The 20,551-nt window shown below is 43.5% G+C and overlaps 1 protein-coding gene across 4 annotated transcripts in view; it reads left to right on the forward strand.

Moving 5' to 3' along the window:
- The window catches only part of gmcl1 (germ cell-less, spermatogenesis associated), a 209,041-nt gene that overhangs the window by 63,099 nt on the left and 125,391 nt on the right, over positions 1 to 20,551 (forward strand). For all 4 annotated transcript variants that reach the window (XM_063057247.1, XM_063057246.1, XM_063057244.1 and 1 more), the window contains exons 5-8: positions 1,639 to 1,751; positions 4,556 to 4,621; positions 15,511 to 15,595; positions 18,627 to 18,717. In XM_063057247.1, the coding sequence (XP_062913317.1) occupies positions 1,639 to 1,751; positions 4,556 to 4,621; positions 15,511 to 15,595; positions 18,627 to 18,717 (355 nt within the window). The remainder of the gene's footprint in view (positions 1 to 1,638; positions 1,752 to 4,555; positions 4,622 to 15,510; positions 15,596 to 18,626; positions 18,718 to 20,551) is intronic.

The raw sequence follows: 20,551 nt of genomic DNA on the forward strand, positions 1-20,551 counted from the left end.
GTGACCTTTCCTCCTTGGAGCGACAGAGGATTAGAGATGACCTGATAGAGGTGTATAAGATGATGAGGAGCGTTGATCGTGTGGATAGCCAGAGGCTATCACAAGGGGGCATAGTTTTAAGGAGCTTGGAAGTAGGTACAAGGGGGATGTCAGAGGTAAATTTTCACACAGAGAGTGGTGGGTGTGTGGGATGCACTGCCAGCAAAGATGGTAGAGGCAGATACAATAGGGTCTTTTAAAAGACTCTTAGATAGGTACATGGAACTTAGAAAAATAGAGGGCTATGCAGTAGGGAAATTCTGGGCAGTTTCTAGAGTAGGTTACATCAGCAGTCCCCAACTACTGGGCCACAAAGCATATGCTACCGGGCCGTGAGGAAACGATATGAGTCAGCTGCACCTTTCCTCATTCCCTGTCACACACTGTTGAACTTGGACATAGGGTTGCCAACTGTCCCATATTTGCCGGGACATCCCGTATATTGGGTTAAATTGGTTTGTCCCGTATTTCCCCCGCTAAGGTACAGCGTTCCTATGAAACCTTTCGTGCCGAAATGGCGTGAAGCGAAGAAGCAATTACCATTAATTTATATGGGAAAAATTTTTGAGCGTTCCCAGACCCAAAAAATAACCTACCAAATCATACCAAATAACACATAAAACCGAAAATAAATAACACTAATATATAGTAAAGCAGGAATGATATGATAAGTACACAGCCTATATAAAGTAGAAATAATGTATATACAGTATAGTCGGGAAGATGAAGGCAAAATCAATTTGTGTGAGGAGAAAAATCAGCACGTAGGCGCATGTGCACATCGCATACGCACGTCACGCATGCGCAGACAGGTGCCTGCGCAAGGCTTCACGGTCATAGTAGTCTTTCCTGGGGTAAAGTGTCCTGGGATTTGACTGCTACTTTTGTCCCTTATTTGGGAGTGAGAAAGTTGGCAATCCTAACTGTAAAAGACATGTTGAGGTGAGTTTAACCCTACTTGAACACCCCGCCCACCCCCGGTCGGCCCGTCTGCAAGAATATTGTGAATATTAAACCAGTCCGCAGTGCAAAAAAGGTTAGTGACCCCTGGGTTACATAGTCGGCACAACGTTGTGAGCCAAAGGGCCTGTGATGTGCTGTAGATGTCTATGTTTCTATAACGATAGGAAGGTTACTAGGGCAGGACAATATATACCACAGATTATATCAGGAAGCAAGAGGAGATGCTGGGCCATTGACAATTATATTTTCATTCTCGCTGGCCACAGGAGTGATACCTGAGGATTAGAGGATGATAAGTGTTCTGTTGTTCAAGAAAGATATTAAGGGTAATCTTGGGATTATAGACCAGTGGTGGCCAAACTTTTGGAAAGGATTCCTAATCAGTTAGAATTTATTTTTCCTAAATGAAGGGGAGTTGGTGTTGAAGATACTTTTGTTAATCAAAGGGTTTAGAGGGTTTGGCGAAAGAGTCAGGAGTTAAGTATGTTCTCATTAAATGGTAATGAGAACACATGGGCAGATTCTTTGGAGGACACCTCTGGTTGTGTTGGGTGACTTCGATCGTGCAGTATTATAGCTCCGAACACGTTATTGCTGCTGTGTTTACATTGCTTTTACTCTCTTTGTTTGCTGAAGGACAGTTTGATTCAACAGTGTGGTGAAACTATGAAGGAAACAATCAGTTCCAAAACTGTTTGTGGCTTCTATGCAGCAGCTGAGACTTATGGCTTGGACTCAGTAATGCAGAAGTGAGTACTGGAAAATATTCTGATATTTGCTTTATAATTATGTCACATTGTTTCCACATCATGGTTGAGAAATCTGCCTTTTGGTTCTGTCAGAGTATCAGCTCAACAACACACACAAAACGCTGGAGGAACTCACCAGGCCAGGCAGCATCTATGGAAAAGAGTAAACAGTTGACGTTTCGGGCCGAGACCCTTCATCAAGACTGGAGGGAAAAATAATGAATTCAGCATAAGAAGGTGGGGAGAGGGAAGGAAGAAATACAAGGTAGTAGTTGATAGGTGAAACTGGGAGAAGGGGAGGGGTGAAGTAAAGAGCTGGGAAGTCGATTGGTGAAAAAGATAAAGGGCTGGAAAAGGCGAATGTGATGGGAGAGGACAGAATGCCATGGAAGAAAGAGAAAGGGGGAGGAGCACCATAGGGAAGTGAGGGGTAGGTAAGGAGATAAGCTGAGAGAGGGAAACGGGAATAGGGAATGGTGAAGGAAGGGGGTGGGGCAATTACTGGAAGTTCGAGAAATCGATGTTCATACCATCAGATTGGAGGCTACCCAAACGCAATATAAGGTGCTGCTCCTCCAACCTGAGTGTGGCCTCATCCTGGCAGTAGAGGCCATGGAGAGACATGTCAGAATTGGAAGTAGAATTAAAATGGGTGGCCACCGGGAGATCCCATTTTTTCTGGTGGATGGAGCATAATCTCCTAATGTACATTGGGTCTCACTGATATACAGGAGGCCACACAGGGAGCACCGGATGATCCCAACAGACTCACAGTTAGAGTGTCGCCTCAAATGGAAGGACGGTTGGGGCCCTTAATGGTAGTGAGGGAGGAAGTGTAGGGGCAGGTCTAGCACTTGTTCCACTTGCAAGGGGTATCAGCTAGTGATTCTACTTATCTCCATACATTCAGTTGTGTCAGCATGAGCTCTAACAGCAGATTTCTCTCCTGTATATATTTTGCTCTCAAGTCAGTGCCAGGGATGGACTTGCTCTGATTTCAGACTTCCCTCTAACTTGAGTTATTACCCCCCAACCATCAGGCTCCTGAACCATTGTGGATAACTTCATTCACCTCAACACTGAACTGATTCCACAACCTACAGAGTCACATTCAAGGACTCTACAACTCGTGTTTTCAGTATTATTTATTTATTCTGTATTTGCACAATCTGTATTCTTTGCACATTGGTTGTTTGTCAGTCCTTGTGTGTAGTGTTTCAATAAATCTATCGTATTTCTTTGTTCTACTGTAAGTACCTGCAACAAAATGAATGTCAGAGTAGTATGTGGTGACATATAGGTACCTGGATAATAAATTTACTTTGAACTTTGAGCAGCTTCTTCTCTTGCAGTAAGAATATGCTCATGACCCTGGCTGATCCTCTGGCCTGTCTTTGCTCAGCGCACTTACTGCTTCCATTGTGTGCAAGGTGTTGGATTGAGTACAGAAGATGTACTTCAGATTTTGTATCACGCTCAACAATACAGCATGGTTCCAACAAATGAATGTTTTGAAATTCAGACTCGTATGAAGGCTTTTTAGGGAACATGATACTATTTTTGAATTATGAATTTTCAGATCATAATCTGATGCCCATAATCTCCTAAATATTTCCTGACACAGTTGCTATTCATCCTTCATCCTTTCCCTCACTCTCCCTTCCATCATTAGTCTGTGGGTTTATTTTCGTTCCAAAGTATTTACATAGCAGTTTGATAGCGTTCTATCCTGTATTTCATAAGGACATAAAATTATGTAGATTATTTGTTGCTTCAAGTTTGTTCTGCCTTTCATCAAGTTCAAAGTTGATCTAGCACCTTAGCACCATTTTCTTCCAGTTTTCGCACATCTCAGTTTTCTGAGCGTTTTGGATCACTATTTTGAAAGAACTTAGACTGAGGTTCCATAACCTTCCAGGAAAGAGAATTCTAAAGAGTTACCACCTTCTGGGAGGAGAATTCCTTCTTCTCATCCCTCAATGAAATCATCTCCCATTCTGATAACTGATGAATCAGTGAAGATTGTGTGGGCGCGTGGCCAAGTGGGTTAAGGCATTGGACAAGCTACCTGAAGGTTGTGAGTTCGAGCCCCAGCCGAGGAAACGTGTTGTGTCTTTGAGCAAGGCACTTAATCACACATTGCTCTGCGTTGACACTGGTGCCAAGCTGTATGGGTCCTAATAGTGTTGTGGAGAGGGGAGACTTACAGCATGGGCAACTGCTGGTCTTCTATACAACCTTGCCCAGGCCTGTGCCCTGGAGAGTGAAGACTTTCCAGGTGCAGATCCATGGTCTCGCAAGACTAACGGATGCCTTAAAAAAAGTGAAGATTCAAATGTGTTGGCTCGTAATAAAAGTGAACAATTAATCAGGGCAGGTAGCAACTGTGAAGTGTTAACCCTCAAAATTTCCCTGATGGTGAGTGCCTATTCGCAGAAAGACCTCAGGTACAAGAGAAATCTTGGACTGTCTTTGAACAAGAGGATCTGTGTCGATACCTGAATCTTTTTACAAATTGTTGATCTCAGTAGAAATCTGGATACAATAGGGGCTTTTAAGAGCCTCTTAGATAGGTACATGGAGCTTAGAAAAATAGAGGTCGATGTCCTAGGGAAATTCTAGACAGACTCAGGAGTAGTTTACATGGTTGGCACAACATTGTGGGCTGAGGGGCCTGTAATGTGCTGTAGATTTCTATGTTCTATGTTATTTTTAGTAATTAGAATAGACTACAAAGCATAAAGGTGCCGGAGCCCCAAAGCCTATCTGGTTTTTGCTAAATTATTGAATTGTTTTAATTACAGGTGTCTTGAGTGGCTTTTGAACAATCTCATGACTCACCAAAGTGTTGAACTCCTGCGAGAACTGAGGTAATTCAGACTTTTTTTCTTTTTTTTTTTGAAGATCCAACCCTTTTATGGACAAAGAACTGTAAAGCATTGCTTGTCATTGAAGTCAAAATCAGATTTATTATCATTGACATATGAGTCTTGTATTTACCCTATTGGTACCCCTCATAATTTTGTATACCTCTTGCAAATCCCCTCTCAATCTTCTACGTTCTAAAGAATACAGCCCTAACCTATTCAGTCTTTCCTCATAACTCGAGTCCTCCAGACTCGGCAGCATCCTTGTAAATTTTCGCTGCACTCTTTCAACTTTGTTAACATCTTTCCTGTAAGTAGGTGAACAAAACTGCATACAAACCTCCAAATTAGGCCTCACCAGTGTCTTATGCAACTTCAACGTAACATTCCATCTTCTGTACTCAATACATTGATTTATGAAGGCCAATGCTTCCTTTACGACCACATCTCCTGTGACACCACTTTGAACAAATTATATACCTGTATAAGCAGATCCCTTTGTTCTACCACACTCCTCATTGTCTTACTGTTCACTGTGTAAGACCTATCCCGACTGGTCCTACTGAAGTGCAAACCTTGCATTTGTGTGCATTAAATTCAGTCTGCTATTTTTCAGCCCATTTTTCCAGCTGATGCAGATATAGATGAAAAACAACAAGGGATCCAGCACCAGTCCCTGTGGCACACCACTAGTAACAGGCCTCCAGTCAGAGAGGCAACCCTGTACTACTACACTGGCTTCTCCCAGGAAGCCAATGTCTAATCCAGTTTACTTAACTCACCCTGAATGCCAGACAACTGAACCTTCTGGACCAGACTCCCATGTGGGACCTTGTCAAATGCCTTACTAATGTCCATGTAGACAGCATCCACTGCTTTGCCTTCATCCACTTTCCTGGTAACTTCCTCAAATCTCTAAGATTGGTTAGACTTGACCTACCATGCTCAAAGCCTGCTGACTATCCTTAATCAGTCCTTGTCTATCGAAATACTTATCTATGCAGTCCCTTTCAATACCTTCGAATACTTTCCCACAACTAATGTCAGACTCACTGGCCTGTACTTGTTTATGTTTAGAGAATTCTTTGAACAGTGAAACAACATTGGCTATCCTCCAATCCTCTAGTACTTCTCCTGTAACTAAGGATGTTTTAAATATCTCTACTAGGGCCCCAGCAATTTCTGCACTTGCCTCCCATAAGGTTCAAGGGAATACTTTGTCAGGCCCTGGGGATTTATCCACCTTAATTTTCCTTAGGGTAGCAAACACCACCTCCTCTGTGATCTGTACAGGGTCCATGCAGTAGATGCACTTTGCCTCATTTCTATAGACCCTGTATCCATCTCCTGAGTAAATATAGATGCAAATAACGTGTTTAAGATCTCCCCTGCCTGTTTTGTCTCCACACATCAATTACCATCCTGATCTTCCACAGGACCAATTTTGCCCCTTGCAATCCTTTTGCTCTTAACATACCTCCAGAATCACTTAAGATACTCCTTCACCTTCTCTGCTGGAGTAATGTCATGCCTTCTTTTAGCCTTCCTGACTTTTTTTCTCAAGTGTTCGCTTGCATTTCTTATACTCCATAAGAACCTCATTTCTTCCTGTTTGCTAACACCTGCTATGTACCTCCTTTTTTCTCTCAATATCTCTTGAAAACCAAGGTTCTCTACTCTTGTTATCTTTGCCTTTTATTCTGACAAGCTTTGTACTCTCAAAATTTAGTTTGAAAGTCCTCCCGCTTTCCAAGTACACCTATGCCAGAAAACGGCCTGTCCCAATCCACACTTGCCAGGTTGTTTCTGATACCATCAAAATTGGCCCTCCTTCAGTTTAGAATTTCAACCCTCGGACCAGGCTTATCATTTTGCATACTTATTTTGAAATTCATGGGATTGTGGCCACTGGAAGCAAAGTGTTCCCCCTACACAATCTGTCACCTGCCCTGTCTCATTCCCTAATAGCAGATCCAGTATCACATGATCTCTCATCGTGACTTAAACGTACTGATGAAGAAAACTTTATTTATTTATTTATTTATACATTATTGTCACCAAACAATTGATACTAGAACGTACAATCATCATAGCGATATTTGATTCTGCGCTTCCCGCTCCCTGGATTACAAATCGATAGTAAATATTAAAAATTTAAGTTATAGATCATAAATAGAAAATAGAAAAATGGGTAATAAGGTAGTGCAAAAAAACCGAGATGCAGGTTCGGATAATTAGAGGGTACGGCCCAGATCCAGATCAGGATCCGTTCAGCAGTCTTATCACAGTTGGAAAGAAGCTGTTCCCAAATCTGGCCGTACGAGTCTTCAAGCTCTTGAGCCTTCTCCCGGAGGGAAGAGGGATGAAAAGTGTGTTGGCTGGGTGGGTCGTGTCCTTGATTATCCTGGCAGCACTGCTCCGACAGCGGGCGGTGTAAAGTGAGTCCAAGGACGGAAGATTGGTTTGTGTGATGTGCTTCGCCGTATTCACGATCTTCTGCAGCTTCTGGTCTTGGACAGGACAACTTCCATACCAGGTTGAAGATACTGAACGTATTTGCCAACTCTATTCCATCTAGTCCTTTTACAGTATGGGATTCTCGGTCAATATCACCTACTATAACAGCCTTATGTTTCTTGCAATAGTCTGCAATCTTATTATAAATTTATTCCTCTAAACCCCTAGGACTGTTGGGTGGTCTGTAATATAGCCCCATTAACGTGGTTATACTTTTCTTATTTCCCACTTCCACCCATAACACCTAGTCTAGTTCTTTAGTCTGTCCTGATAGAGCACTGCCATGATGTTTTCCCTCCTGCTCTCACATTTAAAAAAACAATGGAACCTCAGAATATTGAGGTGTCAGTCCTGTCCCTCCTGCAATAAAGTCTCACTAAAGGCACAATGTCATAATTCCAGGTGCTGAGCCATGCCCTAAACTCATCCACCTTTCCTGCGATACTTCTTGCATTGACGTATACGCAGCTCAGGACACAAGTCACGCTATGCTCAAACTTCAGTGAGTGAGTGGGCCAGTGAAGGAGTGGAGCTTTGAGGCTTTGGCTCGAGAGATTCTGGCAGTTTTGGCAGTTGGACTGTGCAGTCAAGTCAATCAAGATTCTGAATAGCTCAGACTCAGCAGAAAGCAGCTGATTGGGCAATCGAGGTCAGATGACCAAGCAGTCTGAAAAGTTCAAGCAAATGAATAGAGGGGTAGCTCAAGCAGAGCGGCCAGTGAGTGAGTGGGCCAGTGAAGGAGTGGAGCTTTGAGGCTTTGACTCGAGAGGCTTTGACGAGAAGAGGCAGAGGACTTTACAGTGCCTCCTGAGACGGTGATGTGCCTCTCATGTGAGATGTGGCAGTCTTGGGGGGACTCCCCTCTCCCGCAGAGTCACATCTGCCAGACGTGCATGCGGCTGGGTGATCTGGAAGACCATGTAAGGAATCTGGAGCAGCAGCTGGATGACCTTCAACTCATAAAGCAGTCATAGATGCAAGCTACAGGGAGGTAGTCACACCTAGGCTGCCGGAAGCAGGTCACTGGGTGACATTCAGAAGGGAGAAAGCGAAGGTGTGTAGACAGGTAGTGCAGAGCCCCCTTGTAGCCATTCCCCTGAATACTGTTGGCGGGGACGACTGACCAGGTGTGAGCCACGGTGGCAGGGCCCCTGACACTGAGTCTGACCCAGTGGTGCAGAAGGGTGGGACGGAGAAGAGGAGAGCTGTCGTCATTGGAGACTCTATAGTCAGGGGAGTAGACAGGAGATTTTGTGGACGTGAGAAGGACACCCGCATGGTTTGTTGCCTCCCGGGAACCAGAGTCTGAGGTGTCTCTGACCGGGTGCATGACATCCTGGTACGAGAGGGAAAGCAACCAGAAATCGTGATATATGTTGGTACCAACGACATAGGCAGGAAGAGGGATGAGGTCTTGAAGTGTAAGTTTCGGGAACTAGGCAGAAGGCTGAAGAACAGGACCTCAAGGGTGGCGTTCTCAGGATTGCTGCCAGTTCTACATGACAGTGATGGTAAGAATTGGAGGAGACGGCAGTTGAATGTGTGGCTGAGGAGTTGGTGCAGGGGGCAGGATTTAAGATTTTTGGATCATTGGGATCTCTTCTGGGGAAGATGGGACCTGTACAGATTGGATGGGTTGCACCTGATCTCGAGGGGGAGCAATATCCTTACGGGTAGGTTTGCTAGCATGGTTCAGGAGGGTTTAAAATAATATGCAAGCGGGATGGGACCCGCAGCGATAGAGCAGTGAAAGAAGTGCATGGAGTAAAGCCAGATCTAACATATAGAGAGGCTTTGAGGAAAGAGAAGCAGAATAAAGGGTGTAAAGGTAGTAAGGTAGAAGGGCGAAAGTGTGTTTACTTCAATTCAAGAAGCATCAGGAACAAAGGTGATGAACTGAGAGCTTGGATACATTCATGGAATTATGATGTAGTGGCCATTACAGAGACTTGGCTGGAACCAAGGCAGGAATGGATTCTATTCCTGGATTTCAGTGCTTTAAAAGGGATGGGGAGGGGGGAAGGAGAGGAGGGGTGGCATTACTCGTCAGGGATACTATTACAGCTATAGAAGGGGTGGGTAATGTGGCAGGATCCTCTTTTGAGTCAGTATGGGTGGAAGTCAGGAACAGGAGGGGAACAGTTATTCTATTGGGAGTATTCTATAGGCCCCCTGGTAGCAGCAGAGATACCGAGGAGCGGATTGGGAGGCAGATTTTGGAAAGATGCAAAAATAAGAGAGTTGTTATCATGGGTGACTTTAACTTCCCTAATATTGATTGGCACCTGATTAGTTCCAAGGGTTTAGATGGGGCAGAGTTTGTTAAGTGTGTCCAGGACGGATTCCTGTCACAGTATGTGGACAGGCCGACTGGGGGAATGCCATACTAGATCTAGTGTTAGGTAACGAACCGGGTCAGGTCACAGATCTCTCAGTGGGTGAGCATCTGGGGGACAGTGACCACTGCTCCCTGGCCTTTAGCATTATCATGGAAAAGGATAGAATCAGAGAGGACAGGAAAATTTTCAATTGGGGAAGGGCAAATTATGAGGCTATAAGGCTAGAACTTGCAGGTGTGAATTGGGATGATGTTTTTGCAAGGAAATGTACTATGGACATGTGGTCGATGTTTAGGGATCTCTTGCAGGATGTTAGGGGTAAATTTGTCCCGGTGAGGAAGATAAAGAATGGTAGGGTGAAGGAACCATGGGTGACAAGTGAGGTGGAAAATCTAGTCAGGTGGAACAAGGCAGCATACGTGAGGTTTAGGAAGCAAGGATCAGATGGGTCTATTGAGGAATATAGGATAGCAAGAAAGGAGATTAAGAAGGGGGTTGAAAAGAGCAAGAAGGGGGCATGAGAAGGCCTTGGCGAGTAGGGTAAAGAAAAACCCCAAGGCATTCTTCAATTATGTGAAGAACAAAAGGATGACAGGAGTGAAGGTAGGACCGATTAGAGATAAAGGTGGGAAGATGTGCCTGGAGGCTGTGGAAGTGAGCGAGCGAGATCCTCAATGAATACTTCTCTTCGGTATTCACTAATGTGAGGGAACTTGATGACGATGAGGACAATATGAGTGAGGTTGATGTTCTGGAGCATGTTGATATTAAGGGAGAGGAGGTGTTGGAGTTGTTAAAATACATTAGGACAGAGAAGTCCCTGGGGCCTGACGGAATATTCCGCAGGCTGCTCCACGAGGCGAAGGAAGAGATTGCTGAGCCTCTGGTTAGGATCTTTATGTCCTCGTTGTCCACAGGAATGGTACCAGAGGACTGGAAGGAGGTAAATGTTGTCCCCTAGTTCAAAAAAGGTAGTAGGGATAGTCCGGGTAATTATAGACCAGTGAGCCTTACGTCTGTGGTGGGAAAGCTGTTGGAAAATATTCTTAGAGATAGGATCTATGGGGATTTGGAGAACCATGGTCTGATCAGGGACAGTCAGCATGGCTTTGTGAAGGGCAGATCATGTGTAACAAGCCTGATAGAGTTCTTTGAGGAGGTGACCAGGCATATAGATGAGGTAGTGCAGTGGATGTGATCTGTATGGATTTTAGTAAGGCATTTGACAAGGTTCCACACAGAAGGCTTTTTCAGAAAGCCAGAAGGCATGGGATTCAGGGAAGTTTAGCCAGGTGGATTCAGAATAGGCAGAAGGCAGAGGGTTGTGGTGGAGGGAATACATTCGGTTTGGAGGGTTGTGACTAGTGGTGTCTTACAGGGATCGGTTCTGGGACCTCTACTTTTCGTGATTTTTATTAACGACCTGGATGTGGGGGTAGAAGGGTGAGTTGGCAAGTTTACAGATGACACAAAGGTTGGTGATGTTGTAGATAGTGTAGAGGATTGTCGAAGATTGCAGAGAGACATTGATAGGATGCAGAAGTGGGCTGAGAAGTGGCAGATGGAGTTCAACCTGGAGAAGTGTGAGGTGGTACACTTTGGAAGGACAACCTCCAAGGCAGAGTACAAAGTAAATGGCAGGGTACTTGGTAGCATTGAGGAGCTGAGGGATCTGAGGGTACATGTCCACAGATCCCTGAAAGTTGCCTCACAAGTAGATAGCTTATGGGGTGTTAGCTTTCATAAGTCGAGGAATAGAGTTTAAGAGTCGCGAGGTAATGATGCAGCTGTATAAAACTTTGGTTAGGCCTCACTTGGAGTACTGTGTCCAGTTCTGGTCGCCTCACTACAGGAAGGATGTGGAAGCATTGGAAACGGTACAGAGGAGATTTCCCAGGATACTGCCTGGTTTAGAGAGTATACATTATGATCAGAGATGAAGGGAGCTAGGGCTTTACTCTTTGGAGAGAAGGAGGATGAGAGGAGACATGATAGAGGTGTACAAGATATTAAGAGGAATAGATAGAGTGGATAGCCAGCGCCTCTTCCCCAGGGCACCACTGCTCAATACAAGAGGACATGGCTTTAAGGTAAAGGGTGGGAAGATCAAGGGGGATATTAGTGGAAGGTATTTTTACTCAGAGTGGTTGGTGCCCGGAATACACTGCCTGAGTCAATGATGGAGGCAGATACACTAGTGAAATTTAAGAGACTGCTAGACAGGTATATGGACGAATTTAAAGTGGGGGGTTATATGGGAGGCAAGGTTTGAGGGTCAGGACAACATTGTGGGCCGAAGGGCCTGTACTGTGCTGTACTATTCTATGTTCTATGTTCTGATTCCTTACTTTGTCTGCGGTCTTACTAACATCTGCCTCCACAGCCTCTCCACTAACTGTTCTGGCACTCTGGTTCCCATCCCTCTGCAACTCTAGTTTAAACTCCACCAGGCAGCATTAACAAACCTTCCCGTTAGGATATTAGTACCCCACCATTTCAGTGCCACCTTCCCTGGAAGACTGCCTAATGATCCGAAAATATTATGCCCTTCCTCCTACACCAACTCTTTAGCCAAGTGTTAAACCATATTATCTTTCTAGTTCTGGCCTCACAAACACGTGACACAGGTGGCAATCCTGAGATCACAACCCTGGAGGTCTTGCTCTTTAACTTAGCACCTAACTCCCTGAACTCCATGTGCAGAACCTCGTCACTCGTCCTACCCACGTTATTTGTACCTACACGGACTACGACCTCTGGCTGTTCACCCTCCCACTTAAGCATGCTAAGGACTCAATCCAAGAGGTCCTGGATCCTGGCACCCAGGAGGTAATATATCATCTGGGAACCTCAGTCCATTCCCCTAACTAATGAATCCTCTATCACTGTGTGTGCCACTTCTACCCCCCTTCCCTTCTGTATCACAGAGCCAGACTCAGTGCCAGAGACCTGATCACTGTGACTTTTCTCTGTTAGATTTACCCCACCTCCCAACCACAATATCCAAAGGGATATACCTGTTGTTGAGGTGGATGGCCACAGCGGTACTCTGCATTGACTCCTTATCCCCTTTCCCCTTCCTGACTGTCACCCAGTTTCCTGTGTCCTGCACATTGAGTGTTACTACCTCTCTCACTCCCCCGAATGATCCAGAGTTCATCCAGTTCCAGTTCCAACTCGTTAACGCGGATTGTTAGTAGCTGCAGCTGGATGGACTTCTCACAGTTGTAGTCGTAAAGGGTACTGGAGATCTCCCTACCTTCCCACTTCTCAGAAGAGACGCATTCAACTATCCTGTCTGGCATCTCTACTGTCCTAACTGAGCAGATATAAAAAGGAAAGGATGAAAAAAAAATTAATCCTGAGTTTTTCTTTTCTTTGCTTTCTCTGACTGAAGCCTCTCCTTACTGAAGCCTCAGAGGTAAAGCCGCAAGGTCACCACTCTGACTTTGTCCACTGAGAAAGTCAGTACTTGCCCCTGCCTTCCTTTAATTTGCTCTTGCAAATCAATCTGAAGTGTGTATTAGTCACTGGTCAAAGCTCAGTTATGGTGTCGCAATCCACTGCTGCCTTTTTCTACTCAGGTAGGGACCTAAGTGAAATCCCCTGCACTCAAACTTCTGATATCCAGATTGGTCACTGGACTGAACTCAATTACACTGCAGCAATCCACTGCTGCCTTTTTCTACTCAGGTAGTGGACCTGAGTGAAATCCCTCTCTCTCAAACTTCTGATGTCCAGATTGGTCATGGGTAGTCAGACTCCTCCCTTGGAGGGTCAGACACCCTGAGCCGATAGGCTGATGCTGGACTTATTTCATAATTTACTGGCATAACTTACATATTGCTATTTAACTATTTATACTATTTTCTATTACTATTCTATTACTATTTATTATTTCTATGACTATTACTATTTACTAATAGTAATATTACTATTACTATTTCTATTACTGTTTATTATTTATGGTGCAACTGTAATGAAAACCAATTTCCCCCGGGATCAATAAAGTATGACTATGACAAAGGGTCTTTGACTCTTTGAGTCGCATAGAGTCTTGTCATCTTCAGAAGTTTTCTGATGACTCTGCCATAGTTGGATGCATCAGCAAGGGAGATGAGGCTGAGTACAGGGCTACGGTAGGAAACTTTGTCACATGGTGTGAGCAGAATTATCTGTACCTTAATGTGAAAAAGACTAAGGAGCTGGTGGGAGACCTGAGGAGAGCTAAGGTATTGGTGACCCCTGTTTCCATCCAGGGGGTCAGGGTGGACATGGTGGAGGATTACAAATACCTGGGGATATGAATTGACAATAAACTGGACTGGTCAAAGAACACTGAGGCTGTCTACAAGAAGGGTCAGAGCCGTCTCTATTTCTTGAGGAGACTGAGGTCCTTTAACATCTGCCGGACGATGCTGAAGATGTTCTACGAGTCTGTGGTGGCCAGTGCTATCATGTTTGCTGTTGTGTGCTGGGGCAGCAGGCTGAGGGTGACAGACACCAACAGAATCAACAAACTCATTCGTAAGGCCAGTGATGTTGTGGGGATGGAACTGGACTCTCTGACGGTGGTGTCTGAAAAGAGGATGCTGTCCAAGTTGCATGCCATCTTGGTCAATGTCTCCCATCCACTACATAATGTACTGGGTGGGCACAGGAGTACATTCAGCCAGAGACTCATTCCACCGAGATGCAGCACAGAGCGTCGTAGGAAGTCATTCCTGCCTGTGGCCATCAAACTTTACAACTCTTCCCTTGGAGGGTCAAACACCCTGAGCCAATAGGCTGGTCCTGGACTTATTTCATAGTTTACTGGCATAATTTACATATTACTATTTAACTATTTATGGTTTTATTATTACTATTTAATTATTTATGGTGCAACTGTAACGAAAACCAATTTCTCCCGTGTTCAATAAAGTATGACTATGACTAAAGCTCAGTGTTGACTATCTGGCACCGAGTCTGCCTCCACTGCAACTGCCAGATCCACTGAGTTCCTCCAGCAGTTTGTTTTTCACTTATGATTATAGTATTTGCCATCTTGTGTCTCAGTTAATGTAACACTGAAATGGCTGGAATGACTGGAGCAAAGCAACTTGCAAGGAATTTTAATGTAGTTATTTACAATTACTATCAACTAAACATGGAGAAATTGTTTCCACAGTAAAGTCTTTAATCTAGGTACGTAGGTTTAAGCTAACCGCAGAAGTACAAGGAGTAGATGAAAATTTTTTGCACATAGCAATTCAGTTTACATTGAGTGAAAGGCTGTTGGACAGCAACCTACAAAAGGAAATTGAATAAATAAAGTTATAGAGAGTCACAGCATAGGGACAGCATGTTGGGCCCACTGCATCTGTGCCAACCACCATGCCTATCTTTACCAATCCCACTTTTTCAAATATTTGCAAAGGTAACATTTTCAGGATCACAGTGAAAAGAGCAAAGGACTGGGATGAGTTGGAGTGCTTCTTTAAGAAATGGCAATTTGAGCCAATTTCCAATTGTGAAATAAAATTCCATAAAAATATTGCTGATCGATTGCTCAAAACAGATACCAAAATGTATGAAAATATCCCTCTTATTACCAACAAATATGACTGAGAAGCTTCCCCCTTTACCACAGGCTTTGAAATTCTGATGTACAGTGGTTATCATGGGACTGTCATGTTCCTGGTCCTACAGTGGTTACCATAGGACCAGGTGATGTTCCCTGGTCCTTCAGTGGTTACCATGGGACCTATGTTCCCTGGTCCTTCAGTGGTTACCATGGGACTGTGATGTTCCATGGTCTTATCCCTAAACCATTACCATGGAGCTGACACAAGAACTAACCATTATCCTGTTTGTATTTCAGGAGTTCCAACTAAAGCTGTCCTTCATTCAGTACAGCTTTTAGTCCAGTAGAGGATGAAATCAGTTTCTCGATGTTTACTATACACTCAGAAAATAACCAAGCCTCTTATTATTAATATTGCTGTTGGTGGACCATTAGCTCAGATAATGATATATTTTTCTTTCCTCATCCAGCATAGATCTGATGGGGAAGCTGGTGAGCTCTCCAGACCTGTTTGTAATGCAGGTGGAGATGGATGTGTATACTGCACTAAAGAAGGTACATGCTTTTCATCCTTTATATTATGTCTTTAACCAATGCTAGGCAATGAACCAGGTTAGGTGACAGATCTCTCAGTAGGTGAGCATTTTAGAGACAGTGACCACAACTCCCTGAACTTTAGCTTAGCCTTTGACAGGGACAGGAATAGAACGTACCTATTGAATGTTGAAAAGCCTTGATAAAGTGAATGTGGAGAAGATGTTTCCTATACTGGGAGAGTCTAACATCAAAAGACACAACCTATGAATAGAGGGGCGTCCTTTTACAATGGAGATTAGGTGGAATTTCTTTAGCCAGAGAGTGGTGAATCTGTGGAATTCATTGACACAGGCAGCTATGGAGGCCAAGTCATTGGGTATATTTAAGGCAGATGTTGATAGATTCTTGATTAGTCAGGGTATGAAGGGATACATGGAGAAGGCAGGAGGTTGAGACAGAGAGAGAATGTTATCAGCTATGATGAAATGGCGGAACAGACTCACTGGGCTAAGTGGTCTAATTCTGTTCGTATGTCTTGTGGTATAGAAAAGTACTTAATTGGGTGATGGCAAATTATAATTTTATTAGACAGGAATTTAGGAGCATAAATTGAGAACAAATATACTCAGGGAAATGTGCAGTGAAAATACAGGAGTTTAGAAAGCATTTGCATGGAGTTCTGGATAGTTTTCTCGCATTGAGGCAGGGAATGGATGGTAGGGTGAAGGATCCATGGTTGACAAGAGAAGTGGAACACCTCGTCCAGAGGAAGGAGGAAGCGTACTTAAGGTTTAGGAAGCAAGGATCAAACAGGGCTCTTCAGAGGTATAAAATAGCCAGGAAGGAACTTCAGAAATGACTTAAGTGAGTGAGAGGATGACATGAGAAGGCCTTGGTGAGAAGGATTAAGGAAATTCTCAAGGCATTGTACACATTTGTGAAGAACAGGAGTATGATTAAAGTGAGGGTAGAACCACTCGGGGATAGAAGAGAAAACATATATCTAGAGTCAGAGGAGGTTGGGGAGGTTCTTAATGAATATTTTGCTTCAGAATTAATCTGTGAAAGAATCCTGACTGTGTAGAAGTGTAGAAATTTGCTTGGCCACAGAAGACAAAAGATGGTAGTAGATAGAGCATCTTCTGCCTGAAGGTCAGTGGCAAGTGGTGTTCCACAGGGATCATTTGGAACCCTGCTCTTTGTGATTGACAGATTTCAATATTTAAATCCAAGGTTCTTTTAGAAATCAGGAACAAAGCATAAAACTTGTTGCATCACGATTATTTTATCAAGAGTTGATAAAACAAGAGAACAGGAACTGAACGGTGACTGGGGTCTTACTATTGGAAGAAGAGACAAACTAAAGATGACATCTAGCATGAAACAACTACTTTTATACCCAAAAGATTAGAAAATTCCATAGAGAAGAGACAACTGATTAGAAAATACTTATTCAATATTGCCATAAAATCAACCAATGAGAAAATACCAGCCTCTTAATGAATGAACAAAGAAGCTTTAGAATTATACTTTGTATAGCTACTAGAGGCTTATTAGACTGTTATGTATATAAAGACTTCTTAAAATACAAACAGATAATTGATTGTTAAACTGTAAAGAAAGTGGCAATTAAAATTTAACAGTTGGATAAATGACTTGGATAAGGAAGTGGCAGGGTGGGTTAGTAAGTTTGCAGATGGCATAAGTGTGGCAGTGTTGTGGATAATGGAGAAAGTTGTGGAGTGCACCGTGGCTTTGACAGAATGCACAGCTGGTCTGAGAACTGGCAGATGCATTTCGAGTTGGACAGGTTGGTTGGCATGGATGAATTGGGAGAAGAACCTGTTCCCATGCTCTGTTACTCTTTGAAGATTATAACTGCACCTGACCATTACAGAGGAGCAGGTCATAAGGCAATGAGGAAATAGGATTTGGAGTCAGTTAAAATGCCGGCTGAAGGAACTATGGATAAACATTGACATTATAAATACACGAGACAAGCCCAGAACTCTTCACCAAACATACTGCACTGAGGACTGGCCTTTCCTGATCCTTAGTTCCTAAAATTGGTACTCCCTTGGGGAACAATCCAGAGTTTAGAGAGATTTTTTACTTTTTTTGATAGTTTTAATAGCAATGACAAGAATGGCCCAACGGGAAGGCAGGTACTGTATTTTACTGATAGTTACTAACTATTCTGGATCCGATTCATATCTATACTGCTAGGGTTCAGTTATTAGACTGCTCCATTGCCGGGATGAGAAGATAAATCAAAATGTTTGGTGACTGCGGTTCAAAAATTAAGTTACTGATATCCGTTCACCTGCTTGCACACCGTGAGGTGTGGCTTTTAATGGGTGAGAGATTAATTTTTACCAAATTGTTTAAGACAGTGTATCTCAAACACTTCTGTGTAATGATCATCTCCCCCAATCAGAATATTGATTTTAATTCTGGAAACTTCTGTAAAATATTAATAACTGCTGAACAGCTGTTTCACCCCTTTCCTATGCACATTCCTCAACTTGAGGTATTGCATGTACCTGTGGAAACGTATTCATAATGGTAGCAGTCTACCTTGTTTCTACTCCCAGGACAATGGTAGTTTATTGGTGTGGGGTAGATTGTAGGGTTCCAATGAAGACTAGTACCCAAACAGAAATCAAACTGAGCTTCCAGAGTTTATCTACAAGGAGGCTGCAAAGAATACATGGTATAGCAATGGGGAAAATGGCCATCTGTCAAGTTTCAGGCTACGTTCATTATAAAATTTATACTTTATAAAACTGACACAAGCACAACTTTGCGCAACGATCTACATATGCTTAACCTTCCAGTTCATATGTTGCTTCAGCTAAAGTGTAAACAATTTTCAGCATTCAATATCAGCCATTCTCCCTCCATGACAGTCTTTGTTATTGTAACTATGAGGTATAGTTGGCAGAGTAAGTGTGCAAGTAGCTTGTATGGAGTGCAGAGCGAAACCTGCTATATTAGCACCTCAGCACTTTTGATTCTGTATTAATTGAACCTGTAATTTTTTTTGCAGTGGATGTTCCTGCAGCTAGTGCCCTCCTGGAATGGATCCCTGAAACAGTTATTAACTGATGCAGATGCCTGGTTTTCAAAGCACAGAGAAGGTAAGTGGTAACTTCTGCAGTTACATGGAACCAATAACAACTGAGGTGTTAAAGCAGGTGATTGAGAATCAAGCATGTGTCCCGTGAATTCCCTAGGAGGGAGCATGCCCAGCCAGAGGTCATTAAGATCATAAGACATAGGAGCAGATTTAGGCCATTCAGCCCATCGAGTTTGTTCCACAATTCCATCATGGCTGATCCCAGATCACACTCAACCCCATACACCTGCCTTCTCGCGATACCCTTTGATGCCCTGATGGAGCAGGAAATGATCAATTTCCGCCTTAAATGTACCCACGGACTTGGCCTCCTCCACAATCTGTGGCAGAGCATTCCACGGGTTCACTACTCTCTGGCTAAAAAATTCCTTATCTCTGTTCTAAAAGATCACTCCTCAATTTTGAGGCTGTGCCCTCAGATCCATATAGCCTCCACCATAGGAAACATCCTCTCCACATCCACCCTGTCTTGTCCTTTCAACATTCAGTAGATTTCAATGAGATTCCCCCCCGCATTCTTCTAAATTCGAGTGAGTTCAGGCCCAGAACTGCCAAATGCTCCTCATATGTTAATCCCTTCATTCCTGAAACTATTCTCGTGAGCTGCCTCTGGTGTTTGTCGAATGACAACACATCCTTTCTGAGATATGGAGCCCAAGACTGTTGACAATACTGCAAATGTAGCCTGACCAGTGTCTTATAAAGGCTCAGCATTATCTCCTTGCTTTTATATTCTATTCCCCTTGAAATAAATACCAACATTGTATTTGTCTTCTTTACCACAGACTCAACCTGTAAATTAACCTTCAGGGAGTCTTGCGTGAGGACTCCTAAGTCCCTCTGCACGTCTGATGTTTAAACGTTTTCCCCATTTAGATAATAGTCTGACTATTGTTTCTATTACCAAAATGCATTATACATTTCTCAACACTGTATTCCATCTGTCACTTTTTTTGCCCATTCTTCCAATTAATACCAACAACATGGATGAGGCCCTACAGAATGAATATAGAGAGCTAGGCAGAAAGTTAAAATGCAGCTCCTCGAAGATGGCAATATTTATAATCTATCTTGAGTGATATGTTGTTTCGGAGGGATAGGAAGGTCGGCAGAGGGGATGGCGTGGCTCTGCTGGTAAAGAATGCCGTCAAATCAGTTGAAACATTTTACATAGGATCGGATGGTGTCGAATCCTTTTGGGTTGAGTTAAGAAAATGCAAGGGTGGAAAGACCCTGATAGCAGATATATACCTGCCCCCCAGCAGTAGCTGGGATGTGGACCACAGACTACAACAGGAAATAGAAAAGGTGTGTCAAAAGGCCAATGCTATGATAGTGATGGGAGATTTAAACATGCACGACGATTGGGAAAATTGGGTTGGAAATGGATCTCAAGAGAGTGAGTTTGAATGCCTACGAAATGGATTTTTAGAGCAGTTTGTCGTTGAGCCTACTAGGGGATCAGTTATACTGTATTGGGAAACACACACAAAATACTGGAGGAACTCAGCAGGCCAGGCAGCATCTATGGAAAAAAGTACAGTGGACGTTTCGGGTTGAAACCCTTCAGCAGGACTGGAGATAAAAGGCTGAGGAGTAGATTTGAAAGGTGGGGGAAGGGAGAGGAAAACACCAGGTGATAGGTGAAACTTGGAGACGGAGGGATGAAACAGAGCTGGGAAGCTGAAAGAGTTACGGGTTTGGAGAAGGGGAAACTGATAGGAGAGGACAGAAGGCTATGGAAGATAGAAGAAAGTGGCAGGGGGGAAGGAGCACCAAAGGGAGGCGATGGGTGGGCAAATAGATAACATAGTCATAGTCATACTTTATTGATC

The sequence above is a fragment of the Mobula hypostoma genome, chromosome 8 (assembly GCF_963921235.1).
Source record: "Mobula hypostoma chromosome 8, sMobHyp1.1, whole genome shotgun sequence".
In the NCBI taxonomy this organism is placed as follows: domain Eukaryota; kingdom Metazoa; phylum Chordata; class Chondrichthyes; order Myliobatiformes; family Myliobatidae; genus Mobula; species Mobula hypostoma.